Here is a 19768-nt window from a genome sequence, read left to right on the forward strand (position 1 = left end):
TCCTTCTAACCTCTGCTTTGGCTATACCCCTAAATTATGATAGTGCTGTGTTTACATTTATTGATCAGCCTAAAATACTTTGTAGTTTTCTTTTTGAGATCTCTTGTTTGAACCATGGATTATTTGTAAGTGTTAAGTATTTGGGGATTTCCCAAATGTCTTTCTCTTTGTGATTTCTGATTTATTCCATTGTAATTATACAATTATGATTTTATTCATTCAGTCATATGTTGAATGATTTCATATCTTTTAAATTTATTAAGACTAGTCTTTTTAGTGTTACCATTTTAATTCCTATTGATTTTCAGCCACTTTAAGTATTTGCTTTAGGGATTAAAATATACATTTAAATTTATCATAATTTACTTCATGGTAATACCTTAATTCTGATAAAGCATAGTAACTTTGCTCCAGCACAGTTCTATTTCCTCTTCTTCCTTCTTGCTGTTATTGGCATATATATTCATTATATGTTACAAATTTGTGCAACATACTTGTAACTGTATGTGTTACGTGTGCATGTATATGGTATAATACTGCATTATGCCAGGAATTGCAGACTTTCATGTCACAAAATCTTATTTTGAATTTTTTCCCCAGCCATTTGATAATATACAAACTATTCTTAGTTCACAGGCTATGCAAAAATGGGTGAGATGATGTGGCCTGTCGGCTATAGTTTCCTTAGCCCTGCTTTAGGTAATCTTTTAAAAATATAAAGAAAGAAAAGAAATAAAGTACTTATCCTATCTTTTAAAATACATATTTCCCATTTCCAGGGCTCTTTTTCTCTTCTCATGGAATCATGTTTCTATTTGATATCATTTTATTTTAGTTTGAAATACATTAAATGGTTATTCTAAAGCATGTTTCCTAGTAATGAATTCTCTCAGTATGTGTTTATCTGGGAATATTTTAGTTTTGCCTTCACCTTTTGAAGGATAATTTTGCTAGATATAGAATTCTTAGTTGATAAGATTTTTTCCCTTATAGTGTTTTAAACATGTCCTCCCACTGGTTTGTGGCTTCCATTGTTTTTCAGGAGAAGTCAGCCATTTATGATATTTTGTACTTCTAGATGTTTTGTGTCTTTTTTTCCCCCTTGCTTTTTCTTCCCTCTCTTACTGCTTTCATGATTTTCTCTTTGTCTTTGGTTTTCAGCAGTTTCAGTATAATGTGTCTGGGTGTGGATCTCTTTGTTTATCTTACTTTGGATTTATTAATTTTGAAAATTGTAGATTAATGTTTTTCATCAAATTGGGGGGTTTGGCTGTATGTGTTTACTTTTTCTGCCCCCCTTTTTTCTCTTTCCTCTTTTTTGGGAGGAAATTCCTATTATATATATGTTTGTATTCCTTGACGTCTCCTAGGTATTTGAGACTTTGTTTATTTTTCCTCAATCTTTTTTCTCTCATTTTCTAGATATTGTAAGATAGAAATTATACAGTCTTCAATTTGACTGGTTCTTTTTTATGCCATTTTTAATCTGCCATTTTGCCCATCTAGTAAATTTTTCATTTTGATTATTACACTTTCCGACTCAGAAATTTCCTTTCAGGAGCACCTGAGTTAAGCTCAGTCAGTTAAGCCTCTGCCTTTGGCTCGAGTCATGAACCCAGGGTCCTGGGATTGGGCCCCACATTGGGCTCCTTGCTCAGTGAGGAATCTGCTTCTCCCATTCCCTCTGCCTGTCACTGTGCCTACTTGTGCTCTGACTTTCTGTCAAAGAAATAAAAATCTTAAAAAAAAAAATTCCTTTTAGTACCTTCCTCATAGTTTCTCTCTATTGAGATTCCACGTTTATTAAATCATTGTTGTCATGTTTTCCTATGTTATCTTTTCGTTCTTTTTTTAAAAATTTTTTTAAATATTTATTTTAATTGCTTTAAAGTTGTTTTCTAAACCTAGCATCCAGACTATCAGAGTCCACTTTTATTGACTGATTTTATTCCTGAGTATGGCTCACATTTTTCAGTGTTTTTGCATGTCTCAATTTTTTGTTGAAAAACAGACATTTTAGATAATGTATCATCTGGATTCTGATTTTTTTTTTTTTTTTTAAGATTTGTAATGACTGCTGGGTTATTTTTGTTGTTTTGTGTATGTATTTGTTTTATAAATGCCTGGAATTCTCTGAAAGCTGTTTTCTCAATAGCATATAGCCTCTGATGTCCTGGCTTCACTCTTCTCATTTTTGTTTTATAGTATGACTTCTAGGGTTTGTTATGCTCAAGCCTGTTGGTCTCCACTTCTGCTGTTGGATCTCACATGTGGGAGCAGGAAGGGCATAGAATTCAGTGTTTTGGCAGTTTTCCTGTGAGCGTGCATCCCAGTTTTTCCAGGCCTCCGTGATTCCCTCAATAGTCCTTCTGTTCTCTCTGTATTTTATGATTTTCCTGTTAAAATTCTGGCTGGTTCTGAGATCTGATACCTAGTGAAACTGGGCTCTCAGGCCAGTGGAGATGGAGGCTTTCTTATTAATCCTTTTATTGGCAGTGTCCTTGGCATGCATTTTTTTGTTCCCTTTTCTGTATCAGTCAGCTTCCCCTGGAGGCATGGTCTCATCCTAGTAGAACTGTCCTCCAGCTTAGATAGAAACATATCCAGGCAAGAACACCATAGGCACTCACTGTCTATAGGCAGTTTTTCCATAAATAAATTCTTCTCAATTTGTTGTTTGCCTTTTATTTTCAGGTCCCTGGGATTGTCTTTTATAAAATTTTGTAAGGTTTTATAGCTGCTTTGAAAGAGGATTTGCTAACCTCTTCTCTCCACCATAACCTAGGTCCTGTCCATCATTAATTCTTTTGTAAGCTGACATGTCCCAAAGAAGACTCTAATGCTAAATGTTTGATGAATATTTCAAATGGTATTTTTTTTCATGAAAGACACAGAGAGAGAAAGGCAGAGATGCAGGCAGAGAGAGAAGCAGGCTCTAGGCAGGGAGCCCAATGTGGGACCCGGTCCTGAGACCATGGATCACGCCCTGAGCCAGGAGCAGGTGCTCAACCGCTGAGCCACCCAGGCGTCCCTCAAGTGGCATTTTTAAGAAAGATTTTTTCTATTTGCTTGAGAGAAAGAGAGCATGCACACAAGCAGGAAGCGGGGCAAAGAGGCAGAGGGAGAAGTAGACTCTGCCTACAGGGAGCCTGATCCGGGACCTGATCCCAGGACCCCAGGATTATGACCTAAGCTGAAAGCAGACACTTAACCAACTGAGCCACCCAGGTGCCCCTCAAATGGCATTTTAAATGTATGTGTATAAGGGGAGTAAAAAAGCTCAGTCTGGCAATGAAAATTCACCCAGAACTGAGAGGGCAAAATGAATTGGTCAAGCAGAAGTATCCTCTTGGGCTTTCCATCACAGGTGAAGTCTTCTGTGGGAGACAAGGTGGGAGGAAAGGTGTGTACAGTCTTAGATCCTTGTCTTTGAGTCAGTTCTTTCTGCCTTTCTGTTTTTCATTAGCAGTTAAACATTTTAGTCTCACTGTTCCTGTGTGGGTGTGTTGTGACTTATGACCTTGTCTGTGGTATGTCAGTTGGGAATAATCACTGTGTGTTTTGTGCTCACTTGACCTCCAGGTGCAGAAGGACTCAGGGTGGAGTTTGACCGGCAGTGCTCTACAGAGAGGCGCCACGACCCTCTCACGGTCATGGATGGTGTCAACAGGATTGTCTCTGTGCGGTCAGGTGTGAAGGGAGGTTGAACAGGATGCTGCTTGCCTTCATAAAACAGAATTGTTAATTTACTAAACAAAATGCTACTGCCTCACTCTTAATGTGACACTTAAGGAAGGGACTGTAAGCTATTTTGCTGCACAATACAGTAGGTTTTATCTATCTCTTCCTAGTACTTTCAAAATATATAATTATGCTAGTGGTTTGTGTACCTCATCAATGATGGGTGGGATTACAGGGTAACTGTTGGGTTCTTGGGACACAGGTTGTCTGGGAAGCTCAGTTTCACCCAGAGAGGGATGGTACTGTAAGATACGTGGGAGTACCAGGCTTTTGCAAGGTAAAGGTTGATGAATGAAAAAGGTCCCTAAAAGGACTTAATTTATAGTTGATTCATTGAGGGCTGGGCTCAGGTTTTTGTAAAACTGCACCCCAGTGAGAAAAGCTGGGGCTCTTTCTCCAGTTTCCTGGGTAACTGCCATTATATAAGACCTTCCCCTGGAAACCTCTCTGCAGCACACACCCTCTGAGTGTGTGTGCTGGCTGACTCTGCAGTCCTCTCACAGTGTGTTGTACTTGTGTGTGAGTGTTTCCATCAGGGCAGTGCTTAGCTATCCTCGGTTTCCCTAGTACTTGGTATAGTGTGTATGGAAGGACAATATGTATTTTAAATGTTATTCACTAGGAGTAGTGTGAACTCAAATTTGGGAGAACTTGGGTTGGAGGAGCCATCTGTTCTTCAGATACTGTGTGAATAATTTTGCTTTGTATCCAAAGAAGTTTGTGTTGATCACACAATGGAGTGAACCCAACCCCAGGGCATACTTTTCTCTACTAGGCCGAGAATGGTCCGACTGGTCCAGTGAGCTACGCATACCAGGGGATGAGTTGAAGTGGAAGTTCATCAGTGATGGGTCTGTGAATGGGTGGGGCTGGCGCTTCACAGTCTATCCCATCATGCCAGCTGCAGGTAAGTGAGGGAGCTCCCACCATTCAAGTCTTGATGACTTAAGCAAGGTAGACATACAAACCATTTTCATTTAGTACTTTGTAGTCGGCCTTCTCCTGTTGTGTTGGGAGCCAGCCCTACCCAAGGCCCCACTGCAGTGATGATCAGAACTGCCAAAGAGCCACCTCAGCAGTCCCTTTGTTAGGATGTTAGCAGTGCATAATCTAAAGGGAAAGGAGTTATTGCTGGTTGCACTTCTTAAGCTGTTTAATTTTCAGATAAAATGTCAATGTACAGAGTGTAGTTATGTGACATAGATAGTGACAGTACCATAGGCAGCCCTCTAACCATGGCATGAGGTCCACTCGGTCAAATTTGTGCAGGTCTCCTTGTGGGGTAGCCCTCATGCTGTCCAACATGGGAACATTTACAGTGCTCATTTCTCAGGCCCTAAAGACCTCCTTTCCGATCGCTGCGTCCTCTCCTGTCCATCCATGGACTTGGTGACATGTCTGTTAGACTTTCGGCTCAATCTCACCTCAAACAGAAGCATTGTTCCTCGCCTTGCAGCGTCGCTGGCAGCCTGTGCACAGCTGAGTGCCTTAGGTAAATAGCACCTTTATTATCATGTCTGTTGTACTTGGGAAAAATGGTCAAGCTTCTGTTATTTTCTGTCTGCTCATTTCAGCTGCCAGTCACAGAATGTGGGCCCTTCAAAGACTGAGAAAGCTGCTTACAACCGAATTTGGACAATCAATTAACATAAACAGGCTACTTGGAGATAATGATGGGGAAGCAAGAGCTTTGGTATGGAACATTAAATTACAGTTTATAGATGTTTGGCTTTTGGGATAAAATGTTGCTTGAATAATTTAATCTTTTAAATCAATGAGAAGAGTTTGGAAATTCTACATAAGAATAAGGCCACTTTTGTCTCATCTAGACTCCTTTATGATTGCTCCATATACTGAGTGCAGGTTGGCCTGTGATTTTTGGAAACAGATGTGTCAATGGCTTTGAGCATAAGATTGTGTCTGTTGACTTCTCAAGGAGTCTGGTTCACAACATCCCCTTTATTTTGCTCTATGAGGTACTTACTATTAAAAGGATACTTGATCTTCACCATCTTAAGAGATGGAGCTTTGTAGGCCAGAAAGGGACCAGTTCTCTGTGAGTGGCTAATACTGAAATCAAGACCAAGCATCCTGAGGTGAATTTTCAAGCTCTTGTTATTAAACATATTTGAAAATATCAATACACATTTTTTAGAGAAAATAGTACCAACATAACAAAACATTTGACTCACACAAAACACCTCCTCTACACTTTGGATTGCTTTACCATAATGTATTTTTGTTGTTTTCTTAGAGTTTTACAGGTAGTGCTCTTGCTGCTTTGGTAAAAGGCCTTCCAGAAGCTTTACAAAGGCAGTTTGAATATGAAGATCCTATTGTAAGAGGTGGCAAGCAGCTGCTCCACAGTCCATTCTTTAAGGTAATGCTTATCTTAATATGATGAGAGAGCTGGTTGGCTAGGAGAGCCCAGAGAGTGGTCATGTGTAGTGCATAACTTTTCAGGTCTCCTTGAGAACAGGTGTGTATTGCTGATGTTAAATATGAAAAATGTCCATAAATGTCTATGTGACCTAATCCCTTAATACTTTAACCAAGTATTAGTGTACTATGAGATTCTTGACTTAGGCAGCAAGTATTGTAGTGGTTGTCAGATCTGAGGTCCTGTGTGTCAGGGGCATAACTAGGGGCTAAGTAGGAATAATCCACATCATTGGTGATAGTAAAATACTTGCTTGGGACATGGCCTGGAGGAAGGAGATCTTGAATGAAGACTCACAGAAACCCTGTAATGTGTCTGTCCTTAGTATGCAATGTTGGTTAAGTAGAACGTTAGCTGTATTTCTGAGCTTCCTTGTGGTGTTAATTTTTGGTTGCGCAGGTCCTAGTAGCTCTTGCTTGTGACCTGGAACTAGACACTCTCCCCTGCTGTGCTGAGACGCACAAGTGGGCTTGGTTCCGAAGGTATTGCATGGCGTCCCGTGTTGCTGTGGCCCTGGACAAAAGAACACCATTACCACGACTTTTTCTTGATGAGGTATTGATGTTATTTTGAAATCACTTTTGGAATGTAAAAACATTTTCCTTACTCAGCTGTGGTATAAAAAAGATAGCAATATTATGAGACACAGTAACATTCTCTTACAAAGTAATAAGTAAAGAAAGGACACAGGTGAAAATGAATACATTGTGAATTTTAATAATTAATATAATGTATTTAATAATATAGTAAAGATATAATGGTATTATAAAGATATAATAGACATTCTCAAATATCTTACATGTGATATAATCATACTGGTTTTGGTTATTAACTATAAGATCACAATGTCAATGATGGCATTCCCTCAGGTTATTGGATGGGGATTACTCCTGTGTCCTCACCTTAATATTATTTGTTTTATTCTTGAGAGATGAGTGTTTGATTGATAATCTCATAATAATGTTGTCTAGGTGGCTAAGAAAATTCGTGAGTTAATGGCAGACAGCGAACACATGGATGTTCTCCATGAGAGCCACGACATTTTTAAAAGAGAGCAAGATGAACAACTTGTGCAGTGGATGAACAGGTTATTATATCAGAACCAAGAGTAATATTAAGTACTGGAGAAAGGTGTTTCATGTGCAATTTTTTCCCATGTCAATTGTTTACTGTTTGTTGTAGGCGACCAGATGACTGGACTCTCTCTGCTGGTGGCAGTGGAACAATTTATGGATGGGGGCATAATCACAGGGGGCAGCTTGGTGGCATTGAAGGTGCAAAAGTTAAAGTTCCCACTCCCTTGTGAAGCCCTTGCAACTCTCAGACCTGTGCAGTTAATTGGAGGAGAACAGACTCTCTTTGCAGTGACAGCTGATGGAAAGGTAAGTATGTGTTTTCTGTGGCATACTGTGTTAAAACTAAGCTACAGCTATGGCTAGAGTGCACAGTATATGTAAGGGTTCTATATTGAAACATTATCTCAAAGTTAATAGTACTTATGTATGGTGTGCTGGAGGCAGTTATTCTATAAATATTTCTGTATGATCTTCAGTGTGTTCTATAACTTTATAGTTTTTTATTTTGAAATCCAACATACAGGGTAGCCCCTGTGGCACAGCAGTTTAGCGCTGCCTGCAGCCTGGGGTGTGATCCTGGAGACCCAGGATCGAGTCCCATGTCAGGCTTCCTGTATGGAGCCTGCTTCTCCCTCTGCCTGTGTCTCTGCCCCTCTCTCTCTGTCTATGAATAAATAAAATCTTAAAAAAAAAAAAAATACAACATGCATAAAAAGTATACTGTTTGTATATTGATAATACCTTAGAGTAATCCTTCTTTGTTTGCTATTACAGTGCTCTTTTAAAAATTAATTGCTGCTAGTATGATGAAGTGGTTGATATTTATAGATTGATTTTATGTCTGGTGACCTTATTCTACTCTTTCCTTTGTATATCTCAGGATTTCTTGTATCTTCCTTATAGAGAGTCATAATCTATAAATGAATTTTGTTCCTTTTCAGTTCACTTCTCTTTTATTGTTTTTTTTCCTTTTGTGTGAAGAAAGGAAGCTCATTGTGCTGGGTAGAAGTTATGGTATAATATTGGACAGGGGTGGTGGTTGTGGGCTTGTCTCATCTTAATCCAGGCTGCAAAGCAAACACTGATCAAACATTTTACACGCTTACTGTGAGGTTTGGGTAGACGCTCTTTATGAGATTAAATTCCTGTGGATGTTCTCTCCTTTGGTGGATTAATATTGTGAAATAGAGTAATTGGTTTTCTTATATTAAACCCCCTTGCATTCTTTGGAGAAACTCAGCTTGGTCAGGATATGTTTTATTTTTTGGTTTGTGTTTGTGAATATTTTATTTGGGATTTTTAGGAGCCTGCTTCTCCCTCTGCCTATGTCTCTGCCTCTATGTGTGTGTATGTGTGTGCGTAAATAAATAAATACATACATACTTACATACATACATACATACATACATACATACCAGTATGGAACAACATTTAATTTTTTTTTAAAGATTTATATATTTATTTATGATAGACATAGAGAGAGAGAGAGAGAGGCAGAGACACAGGAGGAGGGAGAAGCAGGCTCCATGCCAGGAGCCCAATGTGGGACTCGATCCTGGGACTCCAAGATCGTGCCCTGGGCCAAAGGCAGGCGCTAAACCGCTGAGCCACCCAGGGATTCCCCAACATTTAAATTTTTATAGGAGAGATATTTGATATACATTTAGAAAGGCAGTCTGATTTTTTTTTTTTTAGATAATGATAAAGCTTGTGTCCTGAAATAATTACCCACTTAGAGTGAAAGTAGAGTAGTGTATTCTACTGTGTGATTTATATGCTGCCTTGCTGAAATGTTAAATATATTTATTTTTCCTATGAGTGTTTTTTATCAAGGATTTGTTCCAGGGAAAAGATCTTTTAGAAATATATTTTTGTGAATTTAGGATTTTTAATACTCTATTTCTTTCATTTTTAGAGTTTTGATAAGCGTACAAAAATTAAACACTCCTGTGATTTTTAATTTTTATTTTCCTCTGTGGTAAACATGTCTAGAGCATTGATTGAACTTGTTAATTACTGAAATATAGGGATACTTGGATAAAAACCTGATATTTACATTTTTCTTGTCTTAGCTGTATGCCACTGGATATGGTGCAGGTGGCAGACTAGGAATTGGAGGGACAGAGTCGGTATCTACTCCAACATTACTTGAATCCATTCAGCATGTGTTTATTAAGAAAGTAGCTGTGAACTCAGGAGGAAAACACTGTCTTGCCCTCTCTTCAGAAGGAGAAGTTTACTCTTGGGGTGAAGCAGAAGATGGGAAGTTGGGACATGGCAACAGAAGGTATTATGAGAAAACATCATTTTTGGTGTTATGCTTTCTTTTTCTTGTTTTTATTCTTGTATAACATATTGGCAGCTTATTTTTCAGAACAACATTTATAATAATTTACTCAAGTTAAATGCCAATGACTCGTTTGACAGAAATAAGTTCATGTTCCAATGTATGGGCTTGCCTACATGACCCTTCTATTTGAGGGGAAAATGAATTCTGATTTTTTGATTTTTAAGTACTAAGGATGTTGAGCTTTTCTTAGTCCTTCTCCCCAAGTTCCCTTCCTCTGATCCTGAGTAACTCACTGAATCACAGTTGGTATTTTGGTAGCATATGTGAAACTAAAGCTGTAAATACAGAGGAAATAGAAGGGGACACACAAATGAAAGTATTTTTTTAAACAAAACAACCAAACCCTCTAGCTTTTAAAAATTAATGGGAACTACCTGCCCAGTTGGCATAACAAGGACCTTCATATATGAAATAACTTAAAGCACCAGACTAAATATATGAAACAGCAGCCCTAAAGGCATTGAATAAGAGGCAGTAAAGTTACATATGGGGATCTGCAGAGGTGAATACTGACAGTCACGGTGTGTGAAGAGAATAACTGAGAGGCTAAGGAACAAACCACCCAAAAGGATTAGAAGGAATGGTCTGCAGAGCTCTCACAAAGGGCAGATGATAGAGGTTGCTTCCAAAACCTCATCATTCCCAGGGCATTGGGTAGAGGACTAAGAATGATGTTGTACAAAAGTTGGGGGGCAGGGAATTAAACATAGACTGTGTTGCTCTGATCCAACCAACAAAGCTTAAAAGCAAGGCCTGAACAGATTATACTGTTTATAAGGAACCATAACCTCAAGAATATCTTTATGAATACAAACATACCAAGCATCAGTAAGATAAACTTCACAGTGTTCTACTCCAATCAGAAATGATCAGGAATATGCATCTCTTCAATAGTGTTGGGGAAATTGGATATTCAAATGCAAATAATGATTGGATCCCTGACTTACACCGCTTACAAAATTAACTCAAAATGGATTAAAAACTTAAATGTAAATATAAGACCTGAAATTGTAAAACTGCTGGAAGAAAACATCAAGAAGAACCTCCTTGACATTGGTATTTGCAATGGATTTTTGGATATGACACTAAAAGCACAAGCACCAAAAGCAAAAATAAACAAGTGGGACTGGATCAAACTAAAAAGCATCTGTATAATAAAAGAAACAATCAACAAAATGAAAAGTCAATCTTTAGAATTAAAGAGAAGATATTTGCAAACCATGTAACTGGTAAGGGATTAATGTAGAAAATGTATAAGGAACTCATACAACTTAATAGCCAAAAAATAAAACACAACCCAATTAACAAATGGGCAAAGGACCCGAATAGACATTTTTTCCAAAGAAAACATACAGATGACCCATAGGTATATGAAAAGTTTGTCAACATCACTAATTATCAGGAAAATGCAAATCAGAACACAGTGAGATATTACTTCACACCTGTTAGAATGGCTATTATTGAAAAGACAAATAGGAAGTGCTGATGAGGATGTGGAGAAAAAGGAAACTTTGTACCCTGTGGGTAGGAATGTTAAGTATAGAGTAGCCACTATAGAAAAACATAGGAAAAGGTAAAGAAACAAAACAAAAAAAACTACCGTATTATCTGCTGATCCATTTTCTGGGTATATATCTGAAGGATATAAAATCCTTGTCTTGAAAGGATCTGCACTTCCATGTTCAGTGTGAATTGTTTATAATAGCCAAAACATGGAAATAGGTGTTCAGCAGATGAATGAATAAAGAAAATGTGGGGTGGAGAGTGTGTGTGTGGAATATTATTTAACCATAAAGAAGGAAATCGTGGTATTTGTGACAATTTTTTTTTTAATTTTATTTATTTATGATAGTCACACAGAGAGAGAGAGAGAGGCAGAGACACAGGCAGAGGGAGAAGCAGGCTCCATGCACCAGGAGCCCGACGTGGGATTCGATCCTGGGTCTCCAGGATCACGCCCTGGGCCAAAGGCAGGCGCCAAACCGCTGCGCCACCCAGGGATCCCTATTTGTGACAATTTGAATGAACTTCGAGGACATTATGCTAAGTGAAATGAGTCAGAAAGACAAAGCACTATGATCTCACTTATATGTGAAGTTGAACTCATAGAGTATATTGGTAGTTGTCAGGGGTTTGGAGTTGGAAGATTGGGAGATGTTGACAGAGTATACTAACTTCCAGTTATAAGATGAAAAATAAGAATTCTGGGGATTTAATGTACAACATAGTGACCATAGTTAACAATACATTTTATTGTGTCCTTGTAAGTTGGTAAGATAGAGTAGATTTTAAATGTTCTCACCATACAAAAGAGTTATTATGTGAGGTGAAGGATGTATTAACTAAACCCTATTGTTGTAATCATTTTGCAATGTATACATGTATCAAATCATATCTTATACCTCAAATTTATATAATTTTATATGTCAGTTATATCAAAGCTATAAAAATTTTATCAGGTATGCAAAAGAGCAGGAAAATATAGCCCATATAAGAAGAAAAAAATCAGTCAATTAAAACTGACCCAGAAGTGACATTACTGATAGAATTACTAGGTAAGAATATTAAAAACAGTATTTTAACCACATGCCTCTATCCTTAAGAAACTTGAGGAAAAACTTCCAACATGTTAGAGACTGAAAGATATTTAAATGCTTTAAACAAAATCCTAATGATGAAAAAAAATGTCTGAGGTGAAAAGTACAGCACATGTGTTTAATATAGATTGAATATTGCAGAAGAAAAGATTAATGAACTTGGTGACATAACAATAGAAACTGAAACACAGAAATGAAACACTCATACATAAAATGAACATAGCGTCAGTGAGTTGTGGATACACAGCGTCAAGTGGCCTATTATATAAATAATGTGGAGTCACCAGAGGAGGATGGGAGGATTTTGTGAAATAATGACTGAAGAAATGTCTAAATTTGATGAAAACTACAAATTCAAGAAGATAAAGAACTTCAAGAATAAGGAACATGAAGAAAACTTACCAAGGCACCTCATAATCAGATTGCTCAAGACCTTTGATAAAGAGGAAAAAATCATAAAAGCAGCTAGAGGGAAAATATATGTTACAGAAAAAATGGTAAAGGATGATAGCAAATTTCTTACAGAAAACAATGCAATCTAGAAGACAGTAGAGGACTGAAAGTCAAAAGAACTGTCAACCTAGACTTGTTACTCTATGAAAATATTTTTTCAAGAATGAAGTTGATTTATTCAGACATACAAAAATTGAAAGAATTCAACACCTGCAGATCTGTACAACAAAAACGTTAAAGGAATTACTTCACACAGAAAGAAAATTGTATCAGATGGAATCAGGGTTCTATAGAATGAATGAGGAAATTGCTACATGAATTAGTATCATGACTTTCTCCTTACTGTATAAATACCTTCGAGAGATAATTGAATATGAGATAAATGGAGACACATAGAAGTAAATTATATAGCAGTAATATAGAGGAACACAGCAGCAACACAGAGGTTTGTGGGGTAGGAAATAGAAATATGCTATTGTGATGTTCTTATACTATACATGATAAAGTACATGCCTTCAGACTAAACTGTAATGTATTATACACACCCTAAAATAAATACTAATATAATCTAACAAAAAGCTTTACCTGATATACCAACAAAGAAATTAAAGTGAAATCATAAAACATAATACTCTTAAAAAAGAAAAAATAGAGTGAGCAGATAGGACAAATAGGAAAAGATAATAGCAAGATGTAGATATAAATCAAAATATATTAACAATCACATCAAATGTAAGTGATTTAAACAGTCCAATTAAAAGGCTGAGGTTGTCAGAATGGGTATAAAAGCAAGCTCAAACATGCTGCCTGAACTAATTTAATTAGACACATCAATAGATTAAAAGTAATAAGACAGGGACGCCTGGGTGGCTCAGCGGTTAAGCGTCTGCCTTCAGTCTAGGGGCGTGATCCTGGAGGCCCGGGATCGAGTCCTGCATTGGGCTCTCTGCATGGAGCCTGCTTCTCCTTCTGCCTGTGTCTCTGCCTCTCTCTTTCTGTGTCTCTCATGAATAAATAAAATCTTTAAAAAAAAAAAAAAAAGTAAAAAGACAAAGATATATACCATGCTTAACACTAATCAAAAGAAAGCCGGTATGCTTGTATTAATATCATACAAAGTAGATTTCAGAGCAAAGAATATTGAGAGAGAATAAAAGGGGTCAGTTAGTATTGATGAAGTGATCAGTCATCAAGGAGACATAATAATCCTAAATGTTTACACAACCAATGATAGACCTTTTAAATACATGAAATTAAGCAAAATGATAGAGTTATGGGGAGAAATAGACAAATCCACAGTAACATTGGAAATTTTCATACTCTTCCCTCAATAACTGATCGAACAAGTAGCTAGAAAATCTTTCAGAAGACTTCAACAACTATCAAGCAGCTTGATCTAACCACCATTTATAGAACACTTGATTTAGCAAAAGCACTTTCTTTTTTAACTCCATATGGAATAACTGCCAATATAGACCATAATTTGGGCCAGAAAACAAATCACATACATCAAGAGTACTCAAGTCAGGGCAGCCCGGGTGGCTCAGCGGTTTAGCGCCACCTTCAACCCAGGGCGTGATCCTGGAGACATGGGATCGAGTCCCACGTCGGGCTCCCTGCATGGAGCCTGCTTCTCCCTCTGCCTGTGTCTCTGCCTCTCTCTCGGTGTCTCTCATGAATAAATAAATAAAATCTTTAATAAAAAAAAAAAAAAAAGAGTGGGGATCCCTGAGTGGCTCAGCAGTTTAGCACCCCCTTCAGCCCAGGGCATGATCCTGGAGTCCCGGGATTGAGTCCCACATTGGGCTCCCTGCATGGAGCCTTCTTCTCTCTTTGCCTGTGCCTCTGCCTCTCTCTCTCTCTGTCTCTCATGAATAAATAAATAAAAATCTTTAAAAAGAATTAAATAAAAAAGAGTACTCAAGTCATATAAAATTATAAAAGTATATTCTCTGACCCTAATGGAATTAATTAAAAACCAGTAACAATAAAATCTGTGGGACAGTCCTCTAAATACTTGGAAAGTAAATAAAACAGTTTAAAATAACTGGTCAAAGAAGGAATCAGAAGTAAATTAGAAATGACTTTGACCTTAGTGAAAATGTAAACCGAATATAAAAATTCATTTGAGCCAGCAAAAGGCAGTACTTAGAAGGAGATTTATAGCATGAATGCCTGTTTTAAAAATTTGCAAAAGAAACATGGTCTTTAAATAAGGACTTCAGTTTCTACCTTAAGACTAGAATAAGGGGCACGTGGGTGGCTCAGTCAGTTAAGCATCTGCCTTGGGCTCAGGTCATGATCTCAAGGTCCTGGGATTGAGCCCCTGTATCAGGCCTCCCTGCTTAGCAGGGGAGCCTGCTTCCTCCTTTCTCTCTGCCTCTCCCCTCTGCTTGTGCGCTCATTCTCTCTCTCTCCCTCTCTCTCTCAAATAAATAAATAAAATCTTAAAAAAAAAGAAACTAAAATAAGGACAAATGCAACCTAGAATTAGAAGAATAAAGGAAATAAGGAAGATCAGAATGAAAATCAATGAAAAAGAAAATAGAACAGTAGAGAAAAATCAAAAGAAAAGTTAGTTTTTTGAGAAAGCATAATCTGTAAAACCACCCTTTAGATTGGTTGAGAAAAAAAGATTATACAAATTATAGCAATATCAGGAATAAAGGAATTTTATCACTACAGAATGTACAGTTAATGAACAGTGAGGTATAATGAACATCTTTATGCCAACAAATGCAACTTTTTAGATGAAATGGATAAATCCCTCAAAGGACACACTTTTTAAAGCTCACTCAAGAATAAACAGATGACTCAAATAACTGTTTATTTAAGAAATTAAATTTCCCACAAATAAGTCTCCAGAAACTGGTGATATGATTTCTACCACATGTGTTAAGTAACAGATAATACCAATTTTTAACAAACTATTTTTAGAAAATTGAGGAGGGAATTCTCCCCAGCTCTCTTTTGTGGACCAGTCTTATATCAAAACCAGACTTAGACATTAGTAGGGAAATACAGACCAATATCCTTCATGAAGATAGATGTAAAAACTTCTTAACATTTTAGAAAATCAAATCTGACAATATGTGAAAGGATAATACACCATGACCAAGTGAGTTTTATGTCAGAAGTTGCATAATGGTTCTTAAACATTGGAAAATGAACCAAGTGCAAAGGGAAAAATCATGCAATCATCTCTGTAGATGAAGAGGGGGGATAAAAGCACTTGACAAACTTCAATATCTGTTTATGATAAACAACTTTCACCAATCTAGGAATAAAAGAGAACTTCTGTAACATCCTAAAGGGCATCTCATCATAGAGCTAACACAATACTTAATAGTGACAGACTGAACTTCTTCTAACTTCAGGAACAAGACAAGGACATCTCCTGTCAAGATTGAACATTGTACTCTGAGACAAGCAAGTGCAGTACAGCAGTATAAAGAGATAAAAGGCGTTCAGAATGGGAAGAGAATTAATGCTATATTACATGTATTTTATATAGAAAATCTTTGGTATCAACAAAAAGGCTACTAGAATTTATAAGTAAGACTAGCAGGGTTGCAGGATAGATCAATAAATGAAAGGCAATTGTGTGTCTTTATACATATGCAAATATAATCAGAAATTGAAGTTTAAAAATATTATTTATATTACCCTCCCCTCAAAATTGATAGTAAGAAGTAAGGAACAGATTTGACCAAAAAAAAAAAAAAAAAAAGCTTGGATAACTTATAGGCAGAGAAACTATAAAATATTGGTGGGAGAAATTTTAAAAGACCTAAAATGGTAGAGGAGACGGTACTGTGTCCATGGATTAGAAGACTCAATATTATTGATTTGTCAGTTTTCCTCCACATAACGTATAGGTTCTACCTCTTCCCAGTCAAAATGTCTGTAGAGATTAACAAGCTGATTGTAAAATTCATATGGAAGTACAGAGTACATAGAATAATCAAGACAACTTTGAAAATAATGAGCAAAGTTGGAGGACTGACAGTACTTCAATCCTCCTTTTAAAGCTACAGCAATAAAGCCAGTGTAATGTTGTTGTAAAGAGTAAGATCAGTGGAATAGAATAGAGTCTAAAAATGTACCACAGGGCAGCCCGGGTGGCTCAGCGGTTTAGCGCCGCCTTCAGCCCAGGGCGTGATCCCGGAGACCCGGGATCGAGTCCCACGTCAGGCTCCCTGCATGGAGCCTGCTTCTCTCTCTGCCTGTGTCTCTGTCTCTCTCTCCTCTCTGTTTCTCATGACTAAATAAATAAAATCTTTAAAAAAAATATTTAAAAAAAAAGTACCACAAATTCTCAATAATGATTGTGGGGAAAAAAGAAGCTTGATTTCTCCCTTATAACTTCCAAAGCACAGTTTACAAAAATACAGACGATTTATTGGAGAACAGAGCCTTTTCAACAAATGGTCTTGAAAAATTGGATTACCATATAGTTAGCAATGAACTTCTTGCACCATAAAGAATGAACTCAAAATGACTCGTAGTCATAAATGTAAAACCTAAATCTAAAAACTTCTAGAAGAAAACATGAGAGAAAACCTTTGTGACTTAGGTCAGTTAAGGATTTTTAGATAGAACTCCAAAAACACGATCCAGTAAAGAAAAATAAGATAATTCGGACTTCATAAAAATGTGAACTTCAGGCGTTTGAAAGACACATTGAAAAGACATGCTACAGATTGGGAAAGCACTATTTGTAATCCTACATCTGGCTGAGATCTTATATTCAAGGTTATTATAAAGAACTTTGAAAACTCAAAACAAGTTTGTTATCAGTGCTTGCTACATTGTAGGCTAGTTGACATTCATAAAATAAAACTCCTTAAATGAAATGTTGATTTATAGTAAGGATGGGCAACATGTTTGGGTAAAGAGCCAGGTGCAACAAATATTTTAGGCCAGCCACATACAATCTTTGTTGTCTATGCTTCTTTCAGTATTTGTTTTTGTTTTTTAACAACCCTTTAAAAAGGTAAAATTCATTCAAAGCTATTCGGCCTTTCAAAAACAAGCTATGGGCCAGACTTGGCCCACATTTGGGCACTAGTCTCCTGGCATCTGATTTAGACTGAAAGTCTCTGCTTTCTAATGTTAGGGTGGCTGGTATAAAAGAAGACATTTAGGAAATTATGAAATTTTGAGTTCAGGTCTGAATGATTCTTTTTAATTAACAATTGATTTGAGAGGTGTACATTGAACAAATGAACAGCAAACAAAAAGCCTAGCATTTAATACTTTTAAAATATTTAAGAATAAAACTATTTTAGTTCTTTGGTGACCTTTTTTTGCAGTCCATGTGACCGCCCTCGAGTCATTGAGTCTCTGAGAGGAATTGAAGTGGTTGATGTTGCTGCCGGTGGAGCCCACAGTGCATGCGTCACTGCAGCAGGGGACCTCTATACTTGGGGCAAAGGCCGGTATGGCCGCCTCGGACACAGCGACAGTGAGGACCAGTTAAAGCCAAAGCTGGTGAGAAGGCACCTTGAGAAGATGCTCAGAGGCCTGGGGCAGTTCCTCATGCCCTCCCTGGTGAAAGTGGTGGGGGAGGCTGCTTGCCATTGTCATTATGTCATTATGATTTTTATAAGTCAGAAGTATTTTCTCTTATTTCCTTTTAGTTTTAGAGTTGATGTCCTTAGCCTCATTACTTTACAAATAGGTTTGTATTCAGTGGGTCATTTAAACAGGAGAGTATTTGAAATATCCTTTTATTTATACTTTATTTATATTATATATATATATGTATGTTTATACTAATACAACTTGTCATCTAGTTAACTGCTTTGGCTTCTAGAAGGCCCACTGTATTTTGGGTGAGGCAGTGAATAAGACTTTTGGTGTGGTAAGGCTGACTCACTGGGGATGCTGATGCCTGCCTCCTACAGTTTAGATTTATTTGGTTCAAACAGATGAATGTGTTTGCTGTCTTATCTTAGAGTATTATTAAATTTGCACACTGTTTGTAAAGGCTTAAAACAGGCCTCCCACACACAAAGAGTGTCAACAGCGCATTAGAGCCTTTCCTGGTGTGCCTGGGTGCCTTGGTTTAGTGTCCAACTCTTGATTTCGATTCAGGTCATAAGATCAAGCCCCATATCAGGCTCTGTGCGTAGTGGGGAATCTGCTTGAGATTCTTTCTCTCCCTCTGCCCTTCCCCCTGCTCTCAAGTACTTTCTTTTTCTCTCAAATAATTAAATAAATCTTTTTTTAAAAATAAGAAAAATAAAGCCTTTCCTTAGGTAAACCTCCTTTCTACTGCAATCAGATAACCTTGATTCTTTTTCTCTGAAGGTGGAGGCACTGCAGGGCCACCGTGTGGTTGACGTTGCCTGTGGCAGTGGAGATGCCCAGACCCTCTGCCTCACTGATGATGACACTGTCTGGTCCTGGGGGGATGGGGACTATGGCAAGCTTGGCCGAGGAGGCAGTGATGGCTGTAAAGTACCCATGAAGGTATTTGTGTCTGCACAGTGGGAGAAAGGCACCTTTCACAATGATCCTGAGGTTCCAGGTCTGTCTGGGAGCTCTTAGAGCCCTCTTGGCCCTTCCAGGAGCACACAAGCTCACTGCCCCGTTCAGCGCTGCATGTTTCTCAGGAGTATTTTAACCTCATCTTTACCTTCTTTGCAGAAAATATAATGGGTATTTGAGTAAAAAGTGAGTGAAAAGCCCAAAGGTATTGAGGTATTTTAAGTCTTGGGAAATTTGTGTAATTTAGTGAGACTTGGGGTTTTATGTAGTATGTAGACCTGTTTGAGGAAAAGGATAACAAGTTGTTCATGATCTTTTCAATTTACAGAGTTTTGTAGCAGTGGATTTAATAGTACTTGCTGGAAGGGTTGCATCTAGCTTAGCCAGAGGCTGATTTAAATGGACACCCTGTGACAAGCCAAGAGATAAGGTTACAAGGCTGGGTTAGCAGATCAGATTGCTTTTCTCCATGTGACCTGCATGACTGAGCAATTTCTTAACTTTGTGAGACTGTCTTGCCCTTGTGAATGGGCAGTTGGCAGAGATTAAATTCATTGATGTGTTTAGATCATGTGCTGACTAATGTGCTGCCTTCAGTGCATGAACACGACGGGGC

The 19768-nt window shown here is 37.6% G+C and overlaps 1 protein-coding gene across 1 annotated transcript in view; it reads left to right on the top strand.

The window, feature by feature from the left end:
• HERC2 (HECT and RLD domain containing E3 ubiquitin protein ligase 2) overlaps positions 1–19768 on the top strand; it is a 242709-nt gene that overhangs the window by 202710 nt on the left and 20231 nt on the right. Inside the window, 12 exon segments of the mRNA XM_038532568.1 lie at positions 3583–3690; positions 4517–4648; positions 5075–5233; positions 5316–5434; positions 5996–6121; positions 6581–6736; positions 7153–7268; positions 7364–7478; positions 7480–7563; positions 9330–9544; positions 17973–18150; positions 18973–19134. Coding sequence (XP_038388496.1) covers positions 3583–3690; positions 4517–4648; positions 5075–5233; positions 5316–5434; positions 5996–6121; positions 6581–6736; positions 7153–7268; positions 7364–7478; positions 7480–7563; positions 9330–9544; positions 17973–18150; positions 18973–19134 — 1670 coding nt within the window.

This window comes from Canis lupus, chromosome 3 (assembly GCF_011100685.1).
Source record: "Canis lupus familiaris isolate Mischka breed German Shepherd chromosome 3, alternate assembly UU_Cfam_GSD_1.0, whole genome shotgun sequence".
Lineage (NCBI taxonomy): Eukaryota > Metazoa > Chordata > Mammalia > Carnivora > Canidae > Canis > Canis lupus.